Source organism: Sander lucioperca, chromosome 8 (genome assembly GCF_008315115.2).
Source record: "Sander lucioperca isolate FBNREF2018 chromosome 8, SLUC_FBN_1.2, whole genome shotgun sequence".
Classification (NCBI taxonomy): domain Eukaryota; kingdom Metazoa; phylum Chordata; class Actinopteri; order Perciformes; family Percidae; genus Sander; species Sander lucioperca.
This window is the reverse complement of record NC_050180.1, coordinates 12,534,437-12,559,607: the sequence shown is the minus strand read 5'-3', so window position 1 is coordinate 12,559,607 and position 25,171 is coordinate 12,534,437. Positions and strand designations below refer to the sequence as shown.

Genomic DNA, 25,171 nt, shown 5'->3' with positions numbered 1-25,171 from the left:
ACCTTTGAGGAGAATAATGGCATGACAAAGCTAAAAACATTTGGTCTATGTTTTTGTCACTGTTGTGACCCAGATAATGTAGTAACACAGGTACACAGCCTATGAAGTAAACCACGCCTCTTTATTATTATAATACATTTTTTCTTAAATGAAATAAATAATAAATTCACAATAGAACATTTATCCTCATCAATAAAAAAACAAAGCATTGATCATTAACAAAAAACTGATTAAGTTAGGAGAACAAAAAATAGTCACAATTGGCAAAACTGAGTGGCAAAATAGTCATCACTGCTTCTGTACTTAAAACATAATTTTTTTTCTAACTGCATCCCCCCCTTGTCATTTTTGTTGCTATGAACGTGTATAAGGACACGTGCCAACAACTACCAAAAAGCATAGCTTTAGCTCAACAGTCCGACCAATGATCACTTATATAATTACAATTTGTCATATCCAAACAAAATCAACAATTACCATCAACAGCCATACCCCTTAGGACCTTAGCTAATGTTGGCAATTAATTGCGATTAAACAAAGAAACCGCGATTGCGATTATGTAATAATTGTTACAGGCCCAATCAAACTCCTTTTTGTGTAATTCCAGACAGAGATGAAAGCTTGCAGGCTTAATGAGGCTTTGTGTGAAAAGCAGTGAGTGACTCGGTTGGCTCGTTAAGTCTGAATGTTTGTGACATGTCTGGCATTTCTGTGACCAGCAAGGCACAACAAAGCAAAACGCATGGGATACGGGATTAATTGGTGGCATTCTGGCAAAAGGTGAGCAGCACTTATGAATTCAACCCTACAACAGGAGTCTATTCAAGTCTTTTGTGGAAGTTTAATTCGTAAAAAGGCATGCATTGGCTCTAGTATGTGCCACCAGGTGGCAGTGTATACCAGCCTAGATTATTATTATTTTTTTTTTTTTTTATTGAGTCAAAGGTATGAAAGGTAGTAGACTACTCAACTCAGTTTCAACTGTCAAAGCACATTTTCTGCAATTGATACAAATAGTAAAGTGCAAAATAGGATGTTTCTCTATTAGCAGTGTAATAAGGGTGCTCCGATCAGGATTTTTGGGGCCCGATTGCTGGGAGCAGTATCGACCGATACCGATCACCGGGTCTATTTGAAACCTTCTATTTATCATGTCATATATTTATCATATATTCATTTTAATATTCTTAACAACAATGAATGCATAAGTATTAAAATTAACAGAAGATAATGTATTGTGAATTGTCAACGGTTTACTTTTATTGACAGGAAACGTTCAACATTCCACTTCCTCTGTTAGAAACACACCTTAAACAGCTTAGAGCTTAACATATAGCTAAAGCCTTATTCGGAATAAATTACAAAAAAACTGTCAGTGTGTTCTTCAGCGTGTTCTGAGCAGGGTGGGGCCACTTAAATTTTTTACCAGCCACTTTTTCCAGAATTCAAATTTATAAAAGAGTGCACTATCATATTTTGAATTGCTTTATTAAATTATGTTTTATTATTAATACATATTTTATTAATATAATGGATTTATTATGTGTCAGTAGCTTGTTGATCTTTACATTGGAAGTTAATTTCCTATCCTGGCCTGGGACACACATTCATACGGTTTGATAAAGGACTTATTGGACTTTAACTTATCATTGATTTTACAATAACGAGTGTAGCTGTCCTCAATTTAGGTCATCCTGTACGTCTCATCTCCGGCTTTTCCTGCATCCACCGTGTGTGTGTGTGTGTGTGTGTGTGTGTGTGTGTGTCTCGTCAATCGCGGGGTAGAACTGAGCAGCAGAGAGCCAACAGGATTAAAACGGCAGCAACTTTCAAGCGACTTAAACATCGTTACAGTCTACATTGACGTTAAAATGTAAACAGGTTGGCAGGACGGTCTGAAATGTTTTGCACGGTCTTTCGCTGTACGTTTTGTCAATGCGCCACTTGAAAAATACCTTCTCTTTTTCTTTACTTCGCCCTCAACAGCTTGTACATCCATAGCTACTGCTGACTCCGCGGCGGGCCTCTTAACACCGGGGATATGTCGCCACATTTTTTAACAGAGAATTTTCCTTTCGTCTGTACCTCAGCTCAGCTAGCTAGCTAGCTAGTTACACGGCGTCCCGGACTAGCGCTGAAAACTAGCTACTCGACTATGCGTGGTCAAAGCCCCGGCTGTGAACGGTTTCATTTCCTGTAAGTTCTTCACAATAAAAGTCCTCCGTTATTTTGGTATTTGAATGTTTTTATTATGAAGCAGGAAAATCCGGAAATGTTAGGGATTCATTAGCAGTAACGTAACGCGATTCCTATAAGCATTGTGCATTGTTACTTAGCAACAGCATTCTTTGACAAAAACTGTCTAAACCATTACAAGGATACAAGGCTAATTTCCCACCCTGGTTCCGAGGCACTTTTTTTGACCAACTCGGAGAGACTGATCAGTCCAACTGCTTTTTCTGTCAACGGTCGGCCGTCTGGTTGGTGTGTAACTTAGCTGCGTATAGAACATTTTCTCACGAGTAGTGCGTCATCTGATCGGCCTATCTGATCGGCCTTTATGGAGACCACCGATCAAACTATTTAAAGCCTTTATCGGCCGATAACGATCGTTCCCGATCAATCGGAACACCCTTACAGTGTAACATAACGGCTAAATACTATTGTATAATTAACGGTGTGTTATGCTCAGGAGGAATGTTAATGAATCTAACTTTGTATATTACAAATTAGGTGTTTAATTACAAACCATTTTTATTGCCATTGGCAGGAAGACTGTATGGTTATTTCTATAAGATGTATTTTTTTTTTTTGTTTTACAGTGATTCTCAAATTAGACACATTATCTGTACCTCCTGGTATATTCTAATTCATATAATTTTTTTTTTTTCTTTCTTTCATGTTTCCCTTTGGCCTATACCCTTTTTGCTGCAACAGGTAAGACCTTTTTAAGTTATTTTTGTTTTGACTCACTATGATCCAAGTTTTATTTGTAAGTGTGGTAGAATCCAGGTTATAGGAGGGCAGCGTAATGTTATCCTCCTCTTTCTGTTCCAGTCAGAATGACTACTGATTATCAACTGAACAAGCAAGAGAGTGCATGAGGTTGCATCTTATTTAAGGAGGTCCAAAGTGTTGGGAAAGTCCGCTGTGACAGAACATAAATCTCCATTTTTTTTTTTTACTTGATGCAAGTTACAGAAATCACCATAACCAAAATCTACAAGTTTTTCAAAGGAGAACAGGGGACTTTTGAATTGAACTCTGATTTCTCACCAGGAGATGGCGATGTGGTTTTTAGTAACTCTTTCTTCATACAGTTATAAAATGCGTTGATAGACAAGTTGTATCGGACTTTGGCATTTCTTGTCAAATGTCAGCAAACCTTTCCTCTAGCTGCTTGGTATATCAGTACAACATACTTTGCTATTTTGGGTAAGCTCAGAAAGCAATGACCAAGCTGTCCAGATGTAAACTCAGAAATATCATACTCAGTAAGGGTGGCCTTAACAAGTATGCCAGCAGCGTGTAGGGGTGAAGACTGTACATGTGAACAGCATTTATTGCAAGATATTCTGCTGATCATTTGTACCAAAACCAAACCAGGCCACGATCCAAGTATACTGAATATAAGAGCAGAAATATCCAGAGAAGAATCCATCACCTCAGTGAAAGTGGCATGATGATGGTGAGAGCGTCTGTATTGTCCTGCCTGACTATAAAGCTGTGCAGGAGACAACAGTTTGTTTGTTTGTAGCTAAGCTGTGCTTTTGATAGCTTTGCTGTCGTCAGAGAATTAGGCCCTGACAGTGAAGTCATCTTTTGTTAATCCACTCACTGCTCTGTCCTCTTCTCTTCACTTGTAATCTTGAATCAGTGTACACACACACACACACACACACACACACACACACACACACACACACACACACACACACACACACACACACACACACATATTCTCTGTCTCTCCCTCTCTCTTTTCTCTTTCACTCTCTCTCAAATGACTCCCTCTCTCTCAATGAGAAGGCAGGGAAATGGGTCAGGGCTTGCAGCCTAATTGTTCTAGAGCTATTGATTTGATGAACTCTCCCTGACCTGTTTCAACAGCTGCTGTAAGAGGAAAAAAAAACTGAAAAAATGACAATGCTTCTTTTCTACGTTCTAGGTTTCTAGATTTGTATTGAGGCAACATAGACATTCTTGGTGTTCAGAGATGTTTGGAAAGACTGAAACAAACTAAGATGGGCAGTAGCATCAGTTTCCTGTCACCAATCACCCTGACCCCTCAGTCTGTCAGCCCCGAAGTAAAATAGAGCCGAGCAAAGGCACTACAGCATGGGGGGGGTGGGAGAAGCAGCACTGTAAAACAAAGCAAACCAAACTAATTTCCGGTAGCAAATTGGAATGAGGTTTTTCATTGGTTGTAGAATTTATAAAATATCATGTATTTTTATAGGTGTCTTAACAGAAAAATTGAAGAATTCTGTAGGGAAGTTTAGGAAGAATACAGGGAACTTTGCAATTAAGCCACTTTATCACAATGTACCGGAATATTTTTAGTTTGCAGTTTGTTGTGCATATCAATAGCTTTATCTTTTTTATTTACATCAGCTGAGCTATAGTGGAAACTAAAATACTGTTTTTACAGCTTTTCAAAATTAACAAGCCAGCAAATAATGGCAGTGAAAGACATGGAGAGTTGTTGAATTTGACTTCAGTGTCAGTAGACACACTTGGAAGATTTATCTTACTAGCTTTGCATGAAACGTGAGCTTGGTGACACTTGAGAGGTTGGAATCGTGTACATGCTATAAATTGATCTAAAATAGACAAGGGAGACCATTGCTTAACGTATATCTCATCAGCTCACAGTTAAAAAAAACAACAACACAGGACTCCTGATGCTGTTTATCTTGTCGGCCAAAAACATCTGTATACAGTATGTTACCAGTGCCTCTGCCCACAGCTTGTACTGAGCCTGAAAGCCTTTCGGTCGAAAGGGGGGGTTTGTTGAGATGTAGACTAGGCATGAGAGGGAGATGACTCACTTGTTCTTGTGGTTCAGTGGACTATTGAGTGATAAACAGCCTCCCAGCCAACACAAACACACTTTGTGTGTGTGTGTGTGTGTGTGTGTGTGTGTGTGTCCTTTCTCCTCCTACATCAGACTCTAAAAGATGACACATAGCTCAAAAGAAGGGATGTTCAATTCAAATGGAAGAGGGAGGTAAATGTAACATGAGCATAACGAAAGAAAATAAATGTGTTGTCTTTGTGAGGACCAATTTGAGTTTAAGACCTCGACAGTAAGGACAGTTTCTAAGCTGTAGTTTCATCAATTCCAATAACTTCAAACTGGCCAAAGCTGAAAAGAAACCCCAGCTGACTTGATAAAGGTCTCTCTGTAAAGCCTACGGCACCACAGGCATATCTTGTTTTTATTGTAATGTTGGTATCACGATATTTCTCATATGACTTTCAAAATCCATTACTGACGCCATTGAATATATAAACATAGCTGTGAGGTTATTGCGTATTGTTATTGTGTAACAGTAGCATGTTTGGGGAATATACATTTTGAATTCACTTATTCAAAGTAGATGTTATCAGAGTCATTAAATGGGGATTAGGGGTGGGAATCTCTATGCACCTCACAATTTGATTCTGATTCATAGGGCTATGCATCTTGATGCATCAGATTTTTAAATTTCTATATTTATTTTTTCTCACTGTGACTACTTGCTACTTTTAAAACATAGCATATTTGTAATGATCCATTATTGAAATAAACGGATACATTTACTTCCATTATCTTTTATTAGTACATGAAATATGGTTCGTCGTTTGTTGTGTTCCCAAAGTATTTTAGTTCAGTTAGACTGCAAACTGTCGCGTTCGTGCTCATCACACGCACACGCTCACCCGCTGCAAGGGTTGAATTGGGTTCTCCCTACGCGAGTGACGCGCAGTGCAAATCAATGAACAAGAGACTGAGGGCCAGATGTACGTACATTTGCGAATGTAGCGTTATCAGCGCCATGGCCAACCCGCAGAAAGCGCACGCTGTGATACTTCAGCTCACGTCGTATTTACCAAACCTGCAGCTCATCGGGTAATCAGCACCTTTGTCCGCCCACTATACCGTAAATTGCGCGCATCTTTCTATCATGGATCAGCCACCAAGTCAGTCAAAACAGCGAAAACAAAGATTTAGCGATAACGAAGTTGATCTGCTTGTTCATGAGGTAACAGCAGGAAATGTATGTATTGACTAGTGCTCTGTAGCAAAGCGTTAAGTACTGGTGCTATGACACGGCTGAGTGCAGACTGCGATATTCCCACTGCTGATGCTATGACTGTTTGCTGAGTCGGAGATTCAATGTCATCTTTGATTTCTTCCAGTAACTGTAATATTCCATGGCTGATTAATCTGTAACTCTTAATGATTTCGTGTTCACTCAACTGAAAAAGTGTGATCCTTGTGGCAAACATCTTTTCAGCTCGTCTCCTTGACCTATGTCTTCGTCTTGCTCGGATTACTGCTGCCATTTCACCAGGAGGCATATGCGAGGAAACCTGCTTGCGGCTGGTTTACACCTGCTTTTAAGAGGCGGAGAATTTTCACGGCAAAATAGAGGCACACTGTCACGGGCGGTTTTTGTACATACTGCGGAATACATAATTAGGCGCACTTTACGCTTCCCCTCCCATCTCTTTATGGCAAACTCCCACTTTCCCCTTGACCCTCCTGTGAATGCATATGCATGACACGGAAAAGCGCAATTTGCCATTTTCAGTTCCCGCGACAGGCAGTCTGCGCTTTTACCTCAGTACAGCCTGTTTGTAAATACCTCGCCATGCTTTTACGCACATGTTGCGAAACAAATACGCCTGAAGTGGGCGCAAAAGCGTTAGTACATCTGGCCCTGATTCTTGCTGTTTGTGAGTTCACTAAATTATAAAACTGTCTTCTAAACAGTAATCAGGACATAGACAGCGGGGCTTTTGCTTGTCAGAGCATCAGCAAAAGACTGGATTTATCGGGTGACGTCCGCAATTATGACTATGCTAATTTCGCTAACTTTAGCTATCAACAACAGTCCGTGGTAAGGAAAGACTAGTATTGCCACTATTTGTTATAAATCGACCTGTGATTAGGGATATATGATAGGCCTACCACAGTCAGCTAATGTCATTCAGTTGTATGGCAGTGATACAGTAGTGCACAGAATCTCCATGGTTACCACGCATTGATCGGCTTGCGTTTAATCGCGGAACATGTCCTTCACATGAGGAGCGTAGTAGACCACGCGGCTACTCAGGCAAAGTGTCGCTCCCCGCGTGAAAAGCCCTTTACTTCTGTCCTCTGTTGTCTGGACTCGGAACGCTGTGTGTTCTTTGGCTGCTAATCCTTTTAATGCCAGGTTTCACTCCACATTACTCAATCCTGCTGCTCACACACACACACTTATGGAACTTGGATCGTGTGTGTGTGTGTGTCCGCCCACCAGTGGGTATTAAAGTGTCTTAATAAACAATGCAGATGGTATTTGTTGAGCAATTTACTAACATTTAGCAGCAGGAGCACAAGGTCTACCTGCTATAATTAAGTGACATTATTTGTTCTATTCCTTTGTCTTGAATCCTTACAAGGATGTTAAAGGACCACACCTGTGTTTGTTTTTGCATGTTAAGCCAATTTGCTAGATGTAATTTCCCTGTGTGTTTATGTTGCTGGTGCTTGAGGTTGGTCAGATAGTCCAGTAGATCTGCTATGGTGTGAAGAGTGAGAGGATATGTTTGCGTCCATCATGTATCCTAAATTGTATTTTGTAAAAATGCACAAACATGTATCGTACATGGTAATGCATTTTAACATTTTTGCATTTTTTTGCAGAAAAGTGGGCATTTCCTATATGCACAAATCTGACCCGATGATCAGCTAAACTTTGGGGGAATGATCAATCAGAATATCAGTTTGAGATCAAATTAAATGTCTAAACATAGTGCAAAAATAAATCTACATCAAACCATATTAGAAATATGTATTTGTCTTTGCATCTGTTCTCAGCTCTCCCTGTTTCCATGACTTTTTGAGACCGTACTAGTGCTGAGGCGGTGGATCTGGGCCATTCTGGCTCTTGTGTCTCTGGCGGACTTTCTCTCCCTCCTTCTTTCCCTCTGCCTCTCCCCCAGTGTGTGTGCCTGAGTTGAGTATAGAGCGAGCACTAAGGACTTGCTGCTGTCAGCCCGAATGCTCCAATAGCACCTCTCTCTCTTACGTATGGAGGCCAAAATGGCCACTCATCATTCCTCCCTTTCCTCTCTGACTGACTCACTCAGTAGCTCTCTGTCATTCTCCATAGTCAGGGTGCGACTATGGAAAACCACTGCCAGGGCTTACTGGTAAAGTCTGTGTGTCCTTTCCACTATCAAACTACAGCTCAGCCAAAAGCCTTTACAATTCAACAATTCAATAGGCCTCTTTTTTCATCGCTGGGACATGCCAGGCCCCTTTTATTAACTTCCATTTCCCCCGCTGCTTTACTTAACAGCCTTTAATCGGGTTAGATTGTCTTTACTGTGTGATTTTTATCATATGTTGTTTGCAAAAGTAGATTTTTTAGAAGTAGATTGTTTATAACATGCACTAATAAATGGGCCTGCTCATGGATGCATTCATTAACTGTACTAATGTATTCAGTTAGTATATCTTTGTTTATTATGCACATCTATTCTAATGTCGACTACGATTGTTGATTTTTTTTGGCACATGATTTAAGTCTAAAAAAGCATTCGCTGAGAATCATTAATCATTGGAGATATCAGATACACACTGAACTAGTGAGTGAACTGTGTGTAGTGTTTAGATGATGACTTGCTACAACTATAACTGTGGATATAAAATAAACGATGCTGCAACTGCATGGCCTGTGTTGCACCTCAAATGGATTCAAAAGGTGGTTTTGGTGGAAAGTTGTGTTTTGAGTCTCCTCCTTATGGTATTGGAGGGTCTGTCTCAAGTGTTGAAGTATAGTGTACTGTACCTGTACTTTACTGCCATTACAGGTACAAGTATTCCGTGTATCCAGTTACCAGCACGTGTGTAGTGTGGCAATAATCATGCTGCTGTTGGCTCTTGCCCTAATCACTTTTGGTGACGTTAGCCTGCTGTACAGTAGCCTAATACTTTTCCTGACAATCATTCAGTGCTTGACCTTACATTTGGCATCAAAACAAGCTGATGTTTTGATAGAAATGATGAAATGTTTGTAACATCAGCTGCTCGTGAAAGGCTGCATTTCACATCATTGCAGCATTCGCTCTAGTCCAAGTGGTGGTTCTGTCCATCCAGTCACAGTGAATTCTGATGCTGCAGGTATGTTGCATCAGATGTTGTTGGTAGGATGCCACACTGGGAATATTAAGCCTTTGAAAGTTTTTGAAAACTTAGTATTTTCCAATTTATATTTCGTTGATCAAGCAACATATTACTTTTCTTAATCATAGTGGGAGAGGCAGAAGGTCGAAGTTTGATTCAAGGTAATTGGAACCTGTTACTTGGCTAACAGCCGCTGCCGTATAACTGCATGACCCAACCAGAAGTCCTGTGATACTGATTCACCGCAGCACATGGAGTCTGTTAGGACAAGTGAAATCCCCTGCATAATGCTCATGCTTTACCTGTTGTTTCTTGGCCGGCTGTCCCTAAGCCGGCGGAGGCCCTGCGAGTGCATGTTGTGTTTTCTGTCTGCTGAGGCACTAAGCCATCTTAAGGGGGCCTTTCAATGAGAAATGACAAGATAACACCCCGAGGCACAGGGCCGTTGTCTATCACGCAGAGGGCTGGCATAGAAAACTACAGAGTGTGCAGAAAATAAAAAATCATGATTCATTTTGAAACTGCCAACTAAACCAACAAGTGAAAGTGTCAGGGCTGCTTTTGCAGGTTCGATGAGATGACCAAAATCTCAGCTGACTTTGACCTCTCAGTGGTTTTGACAACCTTTTTATGTGACAAGAAAAATATGTAGTCTTATTTGTAATCTCTGTCACCCTTGACTTTTGGGACAATCTGTACTGTCAAGTCCCTCATACATCACATCCAAACTGTGGCAGTGGACGTTTAGATATATATGTTGCATGTTCAGTACATCTACATTCCTGTGACAGGGCTCGACATTAAGGCTTGTCCGCTTGTCCGGGACAAGTGCATTTTTTTTTTTTTGTAGGGCAAGTGGAAGAGAAATTTACTTGCCCCACTGGACAAGTTAAAACTCAAACAAAATAAAATGCCATGTTACTTCACGTTATGTGCCGCTCATTACGTCTATTTTCCCGATTTATTTTACCGATTTTAAACAAATACATTTTTTTCCCCACACTCTGTCGAACCAGCGTCCAACTCAGAATGCTTTGATTGGCCAATCAGGAGTCGGTCCAAGTAATAATGGCTCGCAGTTTAAACATACATTTTTACCTGCCTCAGAAGAACAGTGGTGGAGACTGGAGTGGAGAGTGATGTTTCTTCAGGCGCCGCAGCCTGGCCAAGTGCCAGGGAAAGCACCAAGAACAATTAACCTTACAACAACAGCACCATACCAGATAAAAAGGGAAAGAAAATTTGAACAGCTGGAGAGATGAATTTGACTGCGTGCGTTATGAAGAAGGAGTAATGTTCTGCGGCGTCTGCCGGGGGCAACCCAGCTTGGCTGACAAGTAAGTGACGTTAGCTAGCTACCGTTGGCAGCTTTGTACCTAGGAAGCATTAGCAGCATTTGTATCAGTTAAATGTACGTACTTAAATATCCGCTAATATTCAACTGTAAATTAGCTACACCTTTTAAAGGATCCCTTGGTAAATCAGCCTCTGCCGGGTAGAAAGTGAAATTGTAGCAAAATTCTGCATTAGCAAAATGCTAAATAAAATGATAAATCTTTGCCCGGACAAGTGACTTTTGTGCATGGACAAGTGAAACGTAAATGTACTTGTCCAAAGAACAAGTGCCTCAAAAAGTTAATGTCGAGCCCTGCTGTGGTCTCATTTATGTGCTTATAAAACATTATTCTAAAGAGACACATAATTGCATGTTGCTCAGTAAAAAGAGGGCTGCTGAAGGGATGTCCACAGTTTTATTGTACATCCGTGTCTCAGGCTATAGAGGGCAGAGGGCTTATGGTGTAGGAGCTGGGAAATCACTGGGCCACATGCTAATCTCTGTTGATGGTTTATGTAACTCCCAGTGTCACATGATCACACGTCACCACCCGCCCAGCTACTGTCTGTACTCAGTAATTCACTCACTAGTCAGCCATTCAAACACAAATGGATGACATACACAGAGGAAGAATGGGGAGCACACATATACATAGTCATCATAACCTGGCACGCTGCCTTTGATTCCCTATGAAGCTGCACATACGAATGCATCTGTAGGGCGTGACCCAGATCTGTTCACTAAATTTAAGAAGGAGCGAGGAGTATCAGAAAACACAAAACAAAGAAGCTCGGGAGCCTCTGTTACTTTGGAGTGTACATGATCCTGCTGACGGGCTGCTCTATGAGAGTGCGGGGAGTACAAGCGCAAGGCCATGACGAGATGGCAATGAAGCTTTTGTTCTGGGAGCTGGAGCAGCATCTCAAAAGGTAAATAAAGACATGGAATCCCCAGGGAGTCAGTACAGTGTGGCACTGCTTGAGCCAATCACAACAATAGCTGCACACAAAGGGCTGCATGGCTATATTGTCCTTTCCCCTTCAGTCATTCGTAGCTTCAGGGGCAGCGGTAACACAGAGGTATACTTAAAGAAAATACTATAAACGGGTTTTCTGGGTACTCATATCTGTAGTAAAGATATTGGAGGGCGCGTTAATGTATAGTAAACTATAGAAAACTGTGGAAACATAGATGGCATACAGCAGTGGTATACATGTGTGCCATTTAGTAATATCTCCAGAGGACCGTAAGTAATTAAACCCACAGCGTGTTTCTTTTATGTTACTGAATTGCTTGCCATATTCTGCTTTTTTGTAACCGCTCTGTTGCCATCATGTTTGTCCATCATTTCACATTAAGTCCCCCTTGCTTCTGCAACAGTATAGCAACACAAATACCACAAGACAATTGTTTTGTGACTCTTAACGTCTTCAGTGTTGCAGCACTCACACTTTTTGTATTGTTTACATTTTTGTAAGAGTTTTGTGAAAGAAACTGCACTGAAAGCTGGAATTTTACATGTGGCGATACATAGTTACTAGTTTGTTAGGTACAGCTGGCTGTACATGGTCATTTGTTGTATGAGACTACATAATATTAAGGTGTTTCTAATCTGTTTGTGTAATTTTTTTTTTTTTTTTTTTTAAATAACACCAATAGTCTTATATACTTTTTTTATATACTTCTTATATTTAAGATTTAAGATAGACTTTGTTAATCCCACAATGGGGAAATTCCTGTGCTACTGTACTCTTATAGATGTTACAGATTCTCCATTTATTTTTTTATTCATAGTAAAAAAAAAAAAAAAAAAAATGTATACGTTTGAAAATGATCAATTTTGTACAGATATAGTGCATCTTTGTTTTTGGAAAAATGTGTGTCCTCATATGTATTTATAATGCACAACCATACTAGGTGACCTGGAACGTTGGTCTGCATACAGTTTGGGTTATTCCTCACTTAAGTTGCATTTAGTTGGTCACTGGGCAGTTATTTTTCAGCAAAGCAGCAAGGCCATACAGTACATCAAGTGCACGTACCAATAAAGCAGTATTTTTGTGATGTTGGCATCTCCACCAAGCATCACAGGAAGTCTATAACAGGTCAACTCCACTGGTGGAAACTAGACATGGTGATATTTCAGTAGAATGTAAATAATGTTAATTGGTTATGAAGGAAAAAAGCAATGTTGTGTTAATTTCTAACCTGGAAGGAATGAATCAGTCTAAATAGTAACTTAGATCCAGTTGTTTTGCTAGTGTGTTTAAAGCATCTCATCCTTGGCATGTGACCTATTAAGTCCATTTTCTTGGAACAGCATGCCATTTTTTCTCTTGGCTATCTGCTTGTATAACCAAGTATAGCCAAGCCTCTGTGTGCTTGTGTGTGTTTCAGAGTGTGACCCTGTTAGTCGTGGGTGTTATTCCTCAAGAGCTGCAGTTGTACTGGCTATTTTGGTTTGGATAATTAACTAAACCCTTCCTTCAGTCAAAGATGAAACCGGAACAGATAAGTGTGGCTTAGAGCCTCTTATTAAGCTATTTGGCTTCTTATGAAGTGCCAAAGTGTTTGACTGGGATCAGAGGTGAGCATCAGCTGACATCACAGTACAAGTATTCAGAGGCTATCTTCCTGGTACTTGTGCTTAATAAGCCAGGACTGTGTTGTGATACCCAAATTAGCTAAAGCCCACTTTTTAAAGGTGACTACTGACTTTTAAATCACTTGGAAACTCAAGACTGTACTCTGTGTTTTCAGGATATGTGCCTGTGCTGTGACCTCCCCTCTATTTTTCCTCATGTTTTCTCAATGCCACACCAGACCTTATTTTAAATTTTATTGGCCTAACATTTGGCTTTTGTCAATGTTTTAAAGATTTAACACGTCTTAATTGGTCGACCTTTTCTTAATTGATAATTATGTGAGAAAAATAATGAAGTGTGTGTGTGTGTGTGTGTGTACATGGAATGTGTAGGGAGGTGTGTGAGAGGAGTCTTACAGAGGATATCTGAGGTGGGAATTCCTGTGTGGAGTAGTTGTTTTAGGTGTGTCTGTCTGACCAAGATACAGTACTCCCCACTGTAAAGGCATTTTTTTGGGTGTGTGCTAATGCTGTTTGAGTCAGATTTACCTTGTTAATTTCCCATGCATAACATTGTCTGAAAGACATTTGACAGATGTGTAATATCCCAATAAAATAAGTCATACAGTATCTTGCAAAAAACAGTTGTCAACCTAGGATCTGCGGGAGTTTAAAATTGCATAAGACATGTTTTAATCAAGTCGGTGACAGTCTAGGCATTGCTTGAAAATATGCACTGTCTCATCCAATATGCCTTGGTGCTACAGTGGAGTATGGAGGCGTTTTAACTTTTATTCTATCAAAAATGTCTTTGTGTGTCAATTAATACATCATGTAGCATTTTAAATGTTTAATATTGGACAGATATTTAAGGTAGCCAATGGGATTTGATTGACAAAAACTCAATTATTTTTTGATTCTGACAGAAGTTAAACGAGTTGGGATTAACGTATATCTTGTTGGTATATTTTCACCATTTGGAGTGTATTCATCTACTGTGCACACAAGGTTTTTAAATATGTCACCCTTTGCACCTTCCAATAGTCCCAGTCTCCGGCTTAACACTTGACAGCCTGAACACCTATTTTTTGCCATAAGTAAGACTTGATTATTTGAAAAGAAATGTAAATGTTGGAGGCTTGTTTTGCCAGGCTTTCTTGATGATGTGGCTCAGCCCCACAGTTCTGCAGTGCTGTACAAGGCCACATGGGGGCAACATACGCATAGTCCCGATGGCACTCCATGGATGTCCAGAGCATTTTGATTGAACAACTGCCCATGGTTTATTTCTATCTGATTATTATCCTCTGGATATACAGCTTGCTTTACTATAGATAGTATGGATAATGTTGATTATTTCATGCAATGTGTTAAAAAATATGGTGTATTACAATTTTTGTTGTGGGTAGTGTCAATGCTGGTATAATTTTTTTTGACATACGGTTAGGGTAAACATAGCCTCTGTATACTACTTTACTGTTCCCAAAACAGGGCAATTCATTTAGTAGAAAGGGCTATAGTATAAAACAATGCTGCGGTAAGCAAATGTTAACATCCCTAAAATTGAGGTAAATGATGCAACAACAGAAAAGCATAATAGTGCATTTACCTCTAAAATTGTTTATATTTACTAACATTGTGGGGACGAATAGCTGACTCCACATATCGTTTTTGTATGAGTCACTATAAAACCAAATTATTAGCCGAGGGATTCCCTGTTACTGGTCCCCAGGGATGAAAAACACTTCGTCGTCGTATTATGGAGATACAAACATGATCACATCTCTAAGGTTAAGCTTGGGTAAATTCCTGTTTTAATAATGTCCAAGGCAGCACTAGTGGTGGGCACATTCGAACAGAAGCTGATTAACGTGTATTGTCGCTGTAGTTCAACCGCCCAAAAATCTAGCTCTTCCCCTGACTGTTTTTCAGTACTACTGCTCTTTCTTCTTCCTTTCCCATCCGGTTTTCCCCGGTTCCATCCACCTACTTCTTGTTCTTGGAATATATTATGCAAAAACGTGTCAGCTGAGCGGCAGGTGGGGGCGTTCCTGACTAGATTATTCAAACAGCCTCTCTCTCGACCAATCAGGGTCCGGCCTCTCGTCGCGTCGCTGTATAAATTATGCGGGCTTGTCCAGAGCTGCAGATTTCTGTGTAGAGACGAGATGAGCTGACCTTGGATTGTATTCGTACCGCTACGTTCGGTGCACGAGCTTTAACGGAACAGAATATAGAAAAGCGCGTGTGAATGTGCTTTGCGGAGCTGGTCGCGTGGAGGTCGAGTCGGGACACTGGGCTGTTCGTTAACGGACTGTAAAAGATGAGCAGCATGAATACGCCGTGCTACACCGTGGCTATGGATCTAGGCGTCTGCCAGCTGAGACATTTCTCCATATCGTTTCTGTCGTCTTTATTGAGCGCAGATGTGAAGCTCGACAATAGGTAAATGATGTGTGCTCCATAGGAGCTCTGTCCTTTTAACAGTTCCATGCACAGCTGCCTCTGTATTCAGGGCTCAGCTCCCTTCGCCAGTAATGTCACCGCTGTGCGATGGAGGTAGTGCTCAGTCGATGGATGCTACAGTATCATTACACTCAGAGGCCACACAGCCATAAACGCTTTCCAGGAAAGGGCATGAGGAATTGTTCCACAGCAAAACCAGGCCGTTGATTTTTATAGAAATTTCCAGAGGCTTCCTGTAACGACCCACATTTCTAGAAAGAGAGAGAGGCTGGTTCTCCGTAGGCTGCGGCTTTCTATCGTTTTGTAGCCAAGGTTACAGCGCAGATTGGTTAAAAATGTTTTATCAATTCCTATTTTCTTCTTTTGCAGTTCGTCAGGAGCCAGCGTTGTGGCCATAGACAACAAGATTGAACAAGCAATGGTGAGTTTTCAACTTGTTTCCTTTCTTTACACTGTGGGAAATGTCGACTACTAGAATGCCTTTTAATCCATACAATACAACGGAATGGATGTTTGTTTTGTTTGTTTGAAAGATAGGACTTCATAAGGACATTTTCTGGGAATATTGTGATGAAGTAACTTAGCCTAGATTGCATTCCGTTACAGGCTCTTGTCTGCGTAGTTTGATACATGTGCGGGACAGGGACGTGTGTGTGTGTGTGTGTTCATTTAAAGTGGCAATCCTTAAGTATCCAGTCCTGGTTGATTTTGGAATTTGTATTTGAGTGAAAACAATGGAATTGTGCTGAGAGTTTAGCATTCTGGAGCATAGAAATAGAATGCATCTCATTCTATTTCTATGCTCTGGAGTCTTGTTGTTGAAACATGAGCTTCAAGTTTTCAGAACTGTGTGCATAGTTTCATTTGTTGTGTGTGTACACAATAGAAAAACACTGTACCAACAGCATTTTTCCCGGGAAATGTCACGCCAGACACCCAGTTTGTAATACTGCAATTATATAAATATTGCAATCTTCAGTAGGCCATATGCTCTATCATTGTGTCACCTCCCTTAGTGATAGATAGTAATTTAACCATATGATTTAACAGACATTTATTTAAATGAAAATGTAGATTAGATTACGTTTTTTAATCTCTGGCAACCAACATTAAACACGACTTTTATGAGGCTTACTGTGTAGTAAAATTAATCTTACTTGGTGTTCTCGTCACTTCAGAAATAACTAATTATGATGGGGCCAAAATACTGTTTATGCTAATGTAAAGATGTATCTAGGGTCCTCTACACAATATAGTAACGGTAGCTACCTCAAACTAACCGCTGTAACCAGTTTGAGACAACGTCACGACCGTGTTAAGTATTTTTTTATCTCTCTTTTTTCATAATGCAATCCATTTGTTGGATCAGTAGTGGTATTCAATTATAATTCACAGCCCCTTTCCCATAAAATGAAACAGAGTTTTATTTTCTGTCTCAGTCTGTCTCGGTTGTTGTCGCTGCAGCTCTGTTGCTAGGCAAACTGGAAGGCTCTCAGCCTGGTTATAAATATCTCGGCCTTTGATTGGCCCACACTTAAATGTGGGCCGGGTTAATGATGTGGCACCCTAGGAGGAATACTCACATTTTCTCTTATCATCAATTGTATTATTATCACCAGCTTAAGATTTAATATTGCATCACTTTTAAATATCTGTTTCCACTTATGTCATTATGCATGTTTAGTTTGTATGCCTATTTAGTGACATATTCCAGTTAATGGCCATTCACATATACAGTAATACATAAAATCGTCTGTATTCTTATAAATGTTTTTTTTCTTGCTGTATGACATGATGACTAGTTGTTACACAGTTTGTTTATTTTCATTAGCGTTATTCTTTAATTTAAATTGAAGAAAAAAAGGAATGACTGGTTTCATATTGTAATAGATTACAAGGCCAGAGAGTGCAACACATTTTGAGAAACAGCTTACCCATATCACTACAAAATCTCTGAGCAGCAATGTTTATAAAATCTTTTATATCCACACCGGATAAGCCCAAAATGTATTGTTGTCAAATTTAGGAAAACGCGTTTTTTTTAATGTGTCTTAAACGTATATATGTTTAATATTTACGATTTTGCCCATTTGCAATATATTGAACAGCTTTTTATGTGGACTTCATTGTCCTGTAAGTGCACTTTACCACCTTTGGGGCCAGGACCGCACATGGGTTAGCCTAATATATAGTTGTTGTTGTTTGAGTTAGATTTTTCACGATGTCAGAAATTAAATATACAATAAATAAACAAATACAATAAATCTGAAACATAACGATTGGGCCATCGATTAGTGCCTGACTTTTCTTTTATGTGAATTAGTCGATATATTCCAGTCATAAAACCCATCTCTCTGTCTGTCTCAGGACCTGGTGAAGAGTCACCTGATGTATGCCGTGCGTGAGGAGGTGGAGGTCCTAAAGGAGCAGATCAAGGAGCTGATTGACCGTAACTCTCAGTTGGAGCAGGAGAACACCCTGTTGAAGACACTGGCCAGCCCAGAGCAGATGGCCCAGTTCCAGGCCCAGGTTCAGACCGGCTCCCCGCCTGCCCCTTCAACATCTGCCACACCGGGACCCCCAAGCACCGCTGCACTTGCTCAGCCTCCCTCGCACATCGCTGGCCCGTCGGCGTAGCCTGATCTGCACTGACTGACTGACTTACTGACCATTTTTCAGTTCTGCTACAGCAGCAGAGCTAAACATTGCCTTCTACAGCAGGAGGTTACGCTGTTAAGACAAGAATTTGCACATATTTATCTCTCAGAAGGATGCAGCCAGCGGGACGTGCGGTGCTATACAGCATGGCGGTGGAGGGGGGCGATCTTGAGATGCTTTGTGGGGGGTTGGTTTCAGAGAAGAGAATTGAATCATCGAACATTTGCCAAATAACCCTTGGACATATCAACTAGAATGTCTTACCAAGAAGAAACAAAACAGCTTATCAGTGGCGACAATATACTTAGCTATAGATTAAAAAAAACACTGTGCCTGTGTCTGGATTTTAGGTGATGTCAATTTTAGAAGGCGATGGAAGAGTATGAGGTGGAGGATTGTATTAGTTGTTACCTTTTTTTTTTGCTGAATGATGTAAATAAAAGTGGTTCTCTCTCAAGGCTAGATCCTAAAGTTACAAGCGGAGAGATTTGAGAGCGACTAAAAGCCTTCTCAGAGTGACAAATGAAGAATGTGAGCAATTATTATGACAGAGTCCCCATCTGGAATGGGGGAGGGCGTGGGAGGGTATTTTGAACAACACTGAGCATTGATGACGTTTCTTCAACTGTGGGTTGGTGGGATGAACAAACCGTGGTTTCTTATGGAGGTGATGATGATATTCTATTTCAGTATTTCACTTTCAAGCTCCTCGTTTTGCCCTCGACAAAGCTCATCATTGCTGTTTTCTCAACCCTGCAGTGGCATGTCATTTAAACCTTATTTGACAGGGTTGAGATATTGGGCTAAGCTGCATTTTCTTTTTTCCTAAAAGTTTGATGGGCAGAAGATGATGTATATTTCTGTATAGTGTAAGTACCATGTAAAATAATGAGGAGGAGAACAGAGGCTATCTTGGTCACACAGATTGAAAGCGGGTGAGCGATGAACATGCTGGTCTTGCCCAGTCTGTGTCGTCTATTTTTAATGCTGTATTTTCAAGACTGTGGGTGGACAGGAGTTTAGGTTATTTAACTGACAACACACAGCCAACCATACTGTCCATATCCCTTACTGCAACTAAAAAAACTCTTAATGTAAAATCATTTTCACTTTGCTATTTTTATTTCTGGAGTATTGCACCTTTTTTATTTGACAGTGAAATACTTTTGGATGAACAATATCTTAAAACTCAACATAAAAAGAAAACCACAAATACAAACTGTAGATGTTTTTTTTTTTTCTTTTCTTTCATTCTATGTATCAGTTGTATGCTCATGTTCTGTGCATGTTTCTGCAAAGACCGGATGAGATATTGTAACATACATACCACAATTGCACTTGACAGCTGCACTTCACAACTTTCAATAAACGTGCTTAAGGAAGAATAACCACCTGGTCACCATCTCTTTCTTATTCTCTCTAATGGCAGACGTCAGTCTGGTGGATGCAACAGTGCAAATGTGCACCAAGCCTCCCAAGTGCTGACAGGCAGTTTTTCTCTGAGAATCCAGTCATGTGTGGAGTCATGCTGCTTCGTACATGCATGGCATGTAGTTGATTGTCCTCTGCTTGTGTTATTGAACCTGTCTATGTTGTTGAATCCTCTTGTTAGCAGTGAGGTAAAAGCCACAGCCAAGTGGTGTTTGGGTTGAAGCTGCTACAAGATGATGATGTTCATAGATTCATTTAAGTTTCAACTAAAAACAAAATCAATTGGTAACGCTTAAATTCTTCATCATTTCCTTGGAAGTTTCTGTGTAATTTTGCACCACTTAAATTCAGACAATATAAATTGTTTGCAGTCATTTGTCTACATCGCAAGCATACAATATAACATGTATGGAGAATCTAACTTAGCGTAACAAAAGACAAAGCTATAACTTTTCAGTGTTACATGAAGGCTATGAGAGATCCCGTATCCAAACTATAGTTAATAGTACTTTTTCATGAGTGACAGTGATGTACATGCCTCAAATGTTGTATAAAGCATTTATCTCCATCCCTTAGTTTTCTTAGTCTCTTACTGTATATGAAAGACTATCCAAGACATCCTGATGCTGCTACATATAGTAATATGTTGTAGAATGAAGCGTTCATTTAGGCTTAGGTAAAGTTGCTAAAAAGTTATATTTCATCAAAACTGCAGAAAACTAATAAAACACCCAACTTAACTTTTAGTCAAACAACTTCTACATGAATTGATCATTTATTTACAGTGATGCTCATAAGTTTATGAACAAAAAAATCATCTTTTGGAAATTGATCTTAATGCCTTAATTAAAAAAATGAGGAAAAATCCAACCTTTAAGGACACCAATTTTCTTTGTGAATGAAAAATGTATTGTAAATAAATAAATGTTCTTCCTTAAAATACAGGGGGAATAAGTAAGTACACCCCTATGTTAAATTCCCATAGAGGCAGGCAGATTTTTATTTTTAAAGGCCAGTTATTTCATGGATCCAGGATACTATGCATCCTGATAAAGTTCCCTTGGCCTTTGGAATTAAAATAGCCCCACATCATCACATCCCCTTCACCATACCTAGAGAATGGCATGGTTTTATTTCAGTTAGCCTAATAGCTGGTTTGATTTGCATTGAGAGATGATCTTATGGAAAGTACCCCATGCCAATCTCTAGGTATGGTGAAGGGCATGTGATGATGTGAAGAAAATTGGTGTCCTTAAAGGTTGGATTTTTCTTCATTTTTGTAATTAAGGCATTAAGATCAATTTCCAAAAGATGATTTTTTTATTCCTCTTTTTAGTCAACTTTAGCATGGGTTCATAAACTTATGAGCACAACTGTATTTATGTGTGTGTGTGTGTGTGTGTGTGTGTGTGCGCGAGCGTGTGCGTGCACGTGTGATTACAAATCGGAAGTAAAACTGGGTGCTTCCTAAATGTTTGACATTTATTTGAAAAAAGATTCTTCTCACATAGCACAGACGAATACTTGAACAGACAGATATGGCACATTGTCAGCAGGAATCACTGGCTGCACACACTCTCACGTCAGCAGTCACAACTTCAATCATACACACACACACACACGCACAGGTGCCAAGTGAGTAATGAGACACACACATGTTCTCCAGCCGGCGTGGTTTTAGACTGTCAATAGAAAAGCTGTCTGTACCACAGACTGCAACACTGTAAACACTGATCGAGGGCAGGCAGATGTCCCCAGGAGGGGTTGGTGGAGGCAGTGGTTGGGGAAGCTTCTCTCTCTGAGGTCTGCTGGATCCGAAGCTTTGGCGTCAGTCTCTGGGCCTCTGGAAGGGGTCAGGGGTGTGCAGGTGCGGGCTAGCCAGGCTCAGTGAAGGCATGAGGGGGGGGGAACAGGAATCCGGACGCTTCTTCTGCATCACATCCCCATTCGGATGCTCTGGATGATCTGAAATATGGCTGAGAGCACAACCAAAATACAGAAACAAAGCTGTCACAACCAGCATGTCCATAGGCCTTTTTCAAGTTCTTTAACATGTCACAGTAGGACAGCACAGGTGTAAATAATATGTTATGAAATGAATGATGGCTGAACTCCATTTAGCTGCATCAATGTCAGTCAACCAACCACCATATTAACTACGTTAGTTTATTATCAACAAAGGCAATCACAGGTATTTAAAAGGTGCATACCTGATCCACACACAACAAATACAAAGAGGGCAAGCAGCCAGGGACCCACAGGATACTTCTCCTCTTGTGGTCGCTATCGGAAAGACACACACAGATATGGTACATTAGCATTACTGCTACAACAGAAATGTGACAGATGCCGCAGAGCAAAAGTAAAACAGCTGTGAGCGTGGATAGATTTACAAAGAGGTTTCCCATTTCCACCCACTCAGGTTGTTGTTGTTCCTGCTTTTTGCTTGGTCACTCTTCCACCTCAAACCTGCCACCACAGATTATCTTGTTTGTGGTGTTGCTTGCCAAAATGTCCACAATAACAACGCTGTGGGTGCACTGAACAAAACCCCAAGTGTCTAATTTTTTTTTTTCTTCAAATTGTGGCTCATGTGGAAAAGATGAGTAGAACAGAATGAGTCAGTCAGTCTAGACTGAGTTAGGGAGACCCCATCAGCTTCCACCAGGTGATATCATCTGTTTGGACATACAGTACATGCTGCTGGTGAGGGAAGTTGTTACAGTCAGGGATGGTCTTAATGATGCTGGAGGAAGTGGAAAACAGAGCCTGAGCAGCCTCAATGTTTGATCTTTAAGCTACTGTTTAAACTATATTTAGTGACAGAGGAAGGGGAGGATAATACATTGTCAGATTGTCAGATTGGGATTGTTGGGTTGTTAGTTTCAAAGGAATGAGCCTCATAAAGTCCCCCTTCATCAATACTCTTGAGTAAAAACCACCAAGTTAACTGCTTACACTATGGGTTAATTATGGTAGGCTATGTCTAAATAAATAAACACCCTTTAATAAAAAAATATATATAAATATACTGTCTACAGAAAATACATTCCCTTTCTTCTAATGATGAAATATTATAGCAGAGGATGGGTGGAAAAGTCTTTTTTAGTCACATATTACTAAGAATTGCAAGATTTTACAATTCTTGCAATTGATTTCTTGCAAAGATTTTAAAGTAGAAACATTTTTAATAACAGATTCAGAAGGAAGATGGCTCATATTCCATAGAGAGATAAATGGGAAAAAAATAGCCGCTGCTCTGGAGCTTTTGATTGTATCACACAGTCCTCCTCAGCCTTCCTTTGTGGACCTGGGAAACTAAGAGAACAGCTACTATGGACCTTGTGGTCAGTTTGTCTTGTCAACTGCTGTTTCCAAGGTCAAGAATGAACTTTCAATGTCAACATTTCAGCCCACATGGATGAGAGGTCCTTGAAATTCCTTAATCATAAGACATAATATTCATGTTGCCTAATGCTTATTAGCCTGAACACGTTCATATCAGAATTATATAGGCTACATGAAGTTGCAGCTAATAAATCCAAACTTCTGATGCTGTGTTATGGCTCATAAGCCTGCTTGTGATAATGTTTTTTCTTGATTCATGAATTGTTTGTTATAATGTAAGTTACTATTAGTCTATTACAAACAAATTACCATCATCATTTTTTCAGAGCTCAAGTTGTTGTGTTCAACAAAAATTGTTTGGATATTTTGTTACTTTTTAAAGTGCTTACTATAGCCTTTGCGTTACAATTTGGCATAATACATTGAGCAGGAGAACTGGTTTCAATTATTTTCCAGCCGATATCATACCCCCTGCTCATCTTTTATTCTCACTATTCTACTCCAAACAATATAATGTCCAGATACACTGCTGAGGGCGGTAACGCGCAGAGTGAATCCAGTGTGAATAAATTACATTTTAATGAAACAGCTCAGCTTGGTGGGTCATAATGTATACTGAATATATCAAAGAGGAGGTGGCACCTCTGAGGTAAAATTTTACTTGGTCATTTCTGTGTGTGTGTGTGTGTGTGTGTGTGTGTGTGTGTGTGTGTGTGTGTGTGTGAGTGAGTGAGTGTGTGGTGGCAATGGTTAAATCAAACATTCAGAGAAGAGGTAGTCCTGTATGACATAGAGGCTAGTGGATACACTTAACGGCCAGCTGGCATCATCATCATCATCATCATCATCATCATCATCATCATCATCATTATCGTCATCATCATCATCATCATCATCATCACCACCATCATGCTGCTGTATTCATACCGGAGTGAACGTCACCTATCTGGGCTAATGTCATGCTGGCATCTCGCTGTCAGTTAACGGCTCACCAGCGTCTTGGCTACGTTTCCTCTCTGCGTGATGTTCTTGCTGTGTTTCTCGTTGGCCATGCGGATCCTCTGTTTAGCCACCATCTTCCGGAACGATTATTTATACCCGGGATAAATTAGTCTGCTATTTTCTGAAGCTGCAGGCTGTCGACAGCACCCCTGCATCAAGCTGGGAGATCTCTGACACAATAACACCGGATATTTGATGCCTTTTCTTTCAAAATACGAGCATGGAATATTAGTGGCTGATGTTACCATTTCAAGAGAAGGCACGGAGAGACATTTTATTTGACAAATTACAGAAAGCGGAATTGTGTTCGCCACGTTTTTTGATCGTATTTTCCAAATTCTGAAAACAACTTAATGTAAAGTGTCTGTACAAACTTTTATTATGAAGGGTATCACAGGAACTTACATGCTTCATTTTAGTTTTCTTCACGCGGCTCCCCTTTGCACCTGGCAGAGATGAGCGCGTTGCCAGGGGCGCGCTCCTCTAATCGATAATGGATTTTTATTGACAACGTTCTGGAAAAGAATAAAAACAATAAAGTATGATACGTCTATTCTGTCACTATTATATGTTTTACAAAGTAAACCAACAGACAGAGAGGATCTCTGAAAATGTTTGCTGGTCCATATGTTTGTCTCAGGCTTAAAGCTATAGCTGCCTTGTATTTATTTATATATGTATTTATTGTATTATATCACATTTCTGTCATACAGGCTAAAAACAGGAGTGAAAAAAGACTGATAAGAAAAGAAAAACAAAGACAGGAAATCAAAATATTCTCCTCAGGTAAGTGATGAAGGTAGGCTTCATTGCAGGGCTGTTGTATTAGACTGCATTGGTTTGAGGTATGGTGTACTTAATAAACTGGAGTGTATTTGGCATCATGGGTTGTTTTGTTTTTTACTACCAACAGGGTGAGATATCAGTCTTATTCTCTAGAGCTTTGGCTACAAGAATATTC

At 40.0% G+C, this 25,171-nt stretch overlaps 2 protein-coding genes across 5 annotated transcripts in view; one reads left to right on the top strand and one right to left on the bottom strand.

The window, feature by feature from the left end:
* The window catches only part of LOC116037717 (TSC22 domain family protein 1-like), a 35,044-nt gene extending 15,227 nt beyond the window's left edge, over positions 1–19,817 (top strand). The window contains exons 1-3 of one of the 3 annotated variants that reach the window (XM_031281699.2): positions 11,296–11,650; positions 16,141–16,192; positions 18,139–19,817. In XM_031281699.2, the coding sequence (XP_031137559.1) occupies positions 11,541–11,650; positions 16,141–16,192; positions 18,139–18,408 (432 nt within the window). In that variant the 5' untranslated portion in view covers positions 11,296–11,540 and the 3' untranslated portion in view covers positions 18,409–19,817. Of the gene's footprint in view, positions 1–11,295; positions 11,651–15,407; positions 15,751–16,140; positions 16,193–18,138 lie in introns of those variants that run through there. The other 2 variants (XM_031281698.2, XM_031281696.2) reach the window with 2 other exon arrangements.
* Positions 19,818–21,321: 1,504 nt separating this feature from the next.
* Positions 21,322–24,573, bottom strand: serp2 (stress-associated endoplasmic reticulum protein family member 2). 2 transcript variants are annotated; one of them, XM_036004136.1, is made up of 3 exons: positions 24,136–24,573; positions 22,071–22,143; positions 21,322–21,836 (listed from the first exon to the last, which is right to left on the bottom strand). In XM_036004136.1, the coding sequence occupies exons 1-3, from the start codon at positions 24,167–24,169 to the stop codon at positions 21,689–21,691; spliced, it is 255 nt and encodes an 84-aa protein (XP_035860029.1). In that variant the 5' UTR covers positions 24,170–24,573; the 3' UTR covers positions 21,322–21,688. The 2 variants fall into 2 exon arrangements, with proteins under 2 accessions (XP_035860029.1, XP_031137719.1); XM_031281859.2 differs by having other exon boundaries at positions 24,201–24,570.
* Positions 24,574–25,171: the final 598 nt, after the last annotated feature.

Bases quoted from the DNA above. Each gene is read 5' to 3' on its own strand.
- serp2 (XM_036004136.1), bottom strand. From the start codon at position 24,169: ATGACATTAGCCCAGATAGGTGACGTTCACTCCG. The intron at 22,144-24,135 runs GTATGAATACAG...TCTTTCCGATAG, and splicing joins GATAGGTGACGTTCACTCCG to CGACCACAAGAGGAGAAGTA. The intron at 21,837-22,070 runs GTATGCACCTTT...TTGTGCTCTCAG, and splicing joins ATTTGTTGTGTGTGGATCAG to CCATATTTCAGATCATCCAG.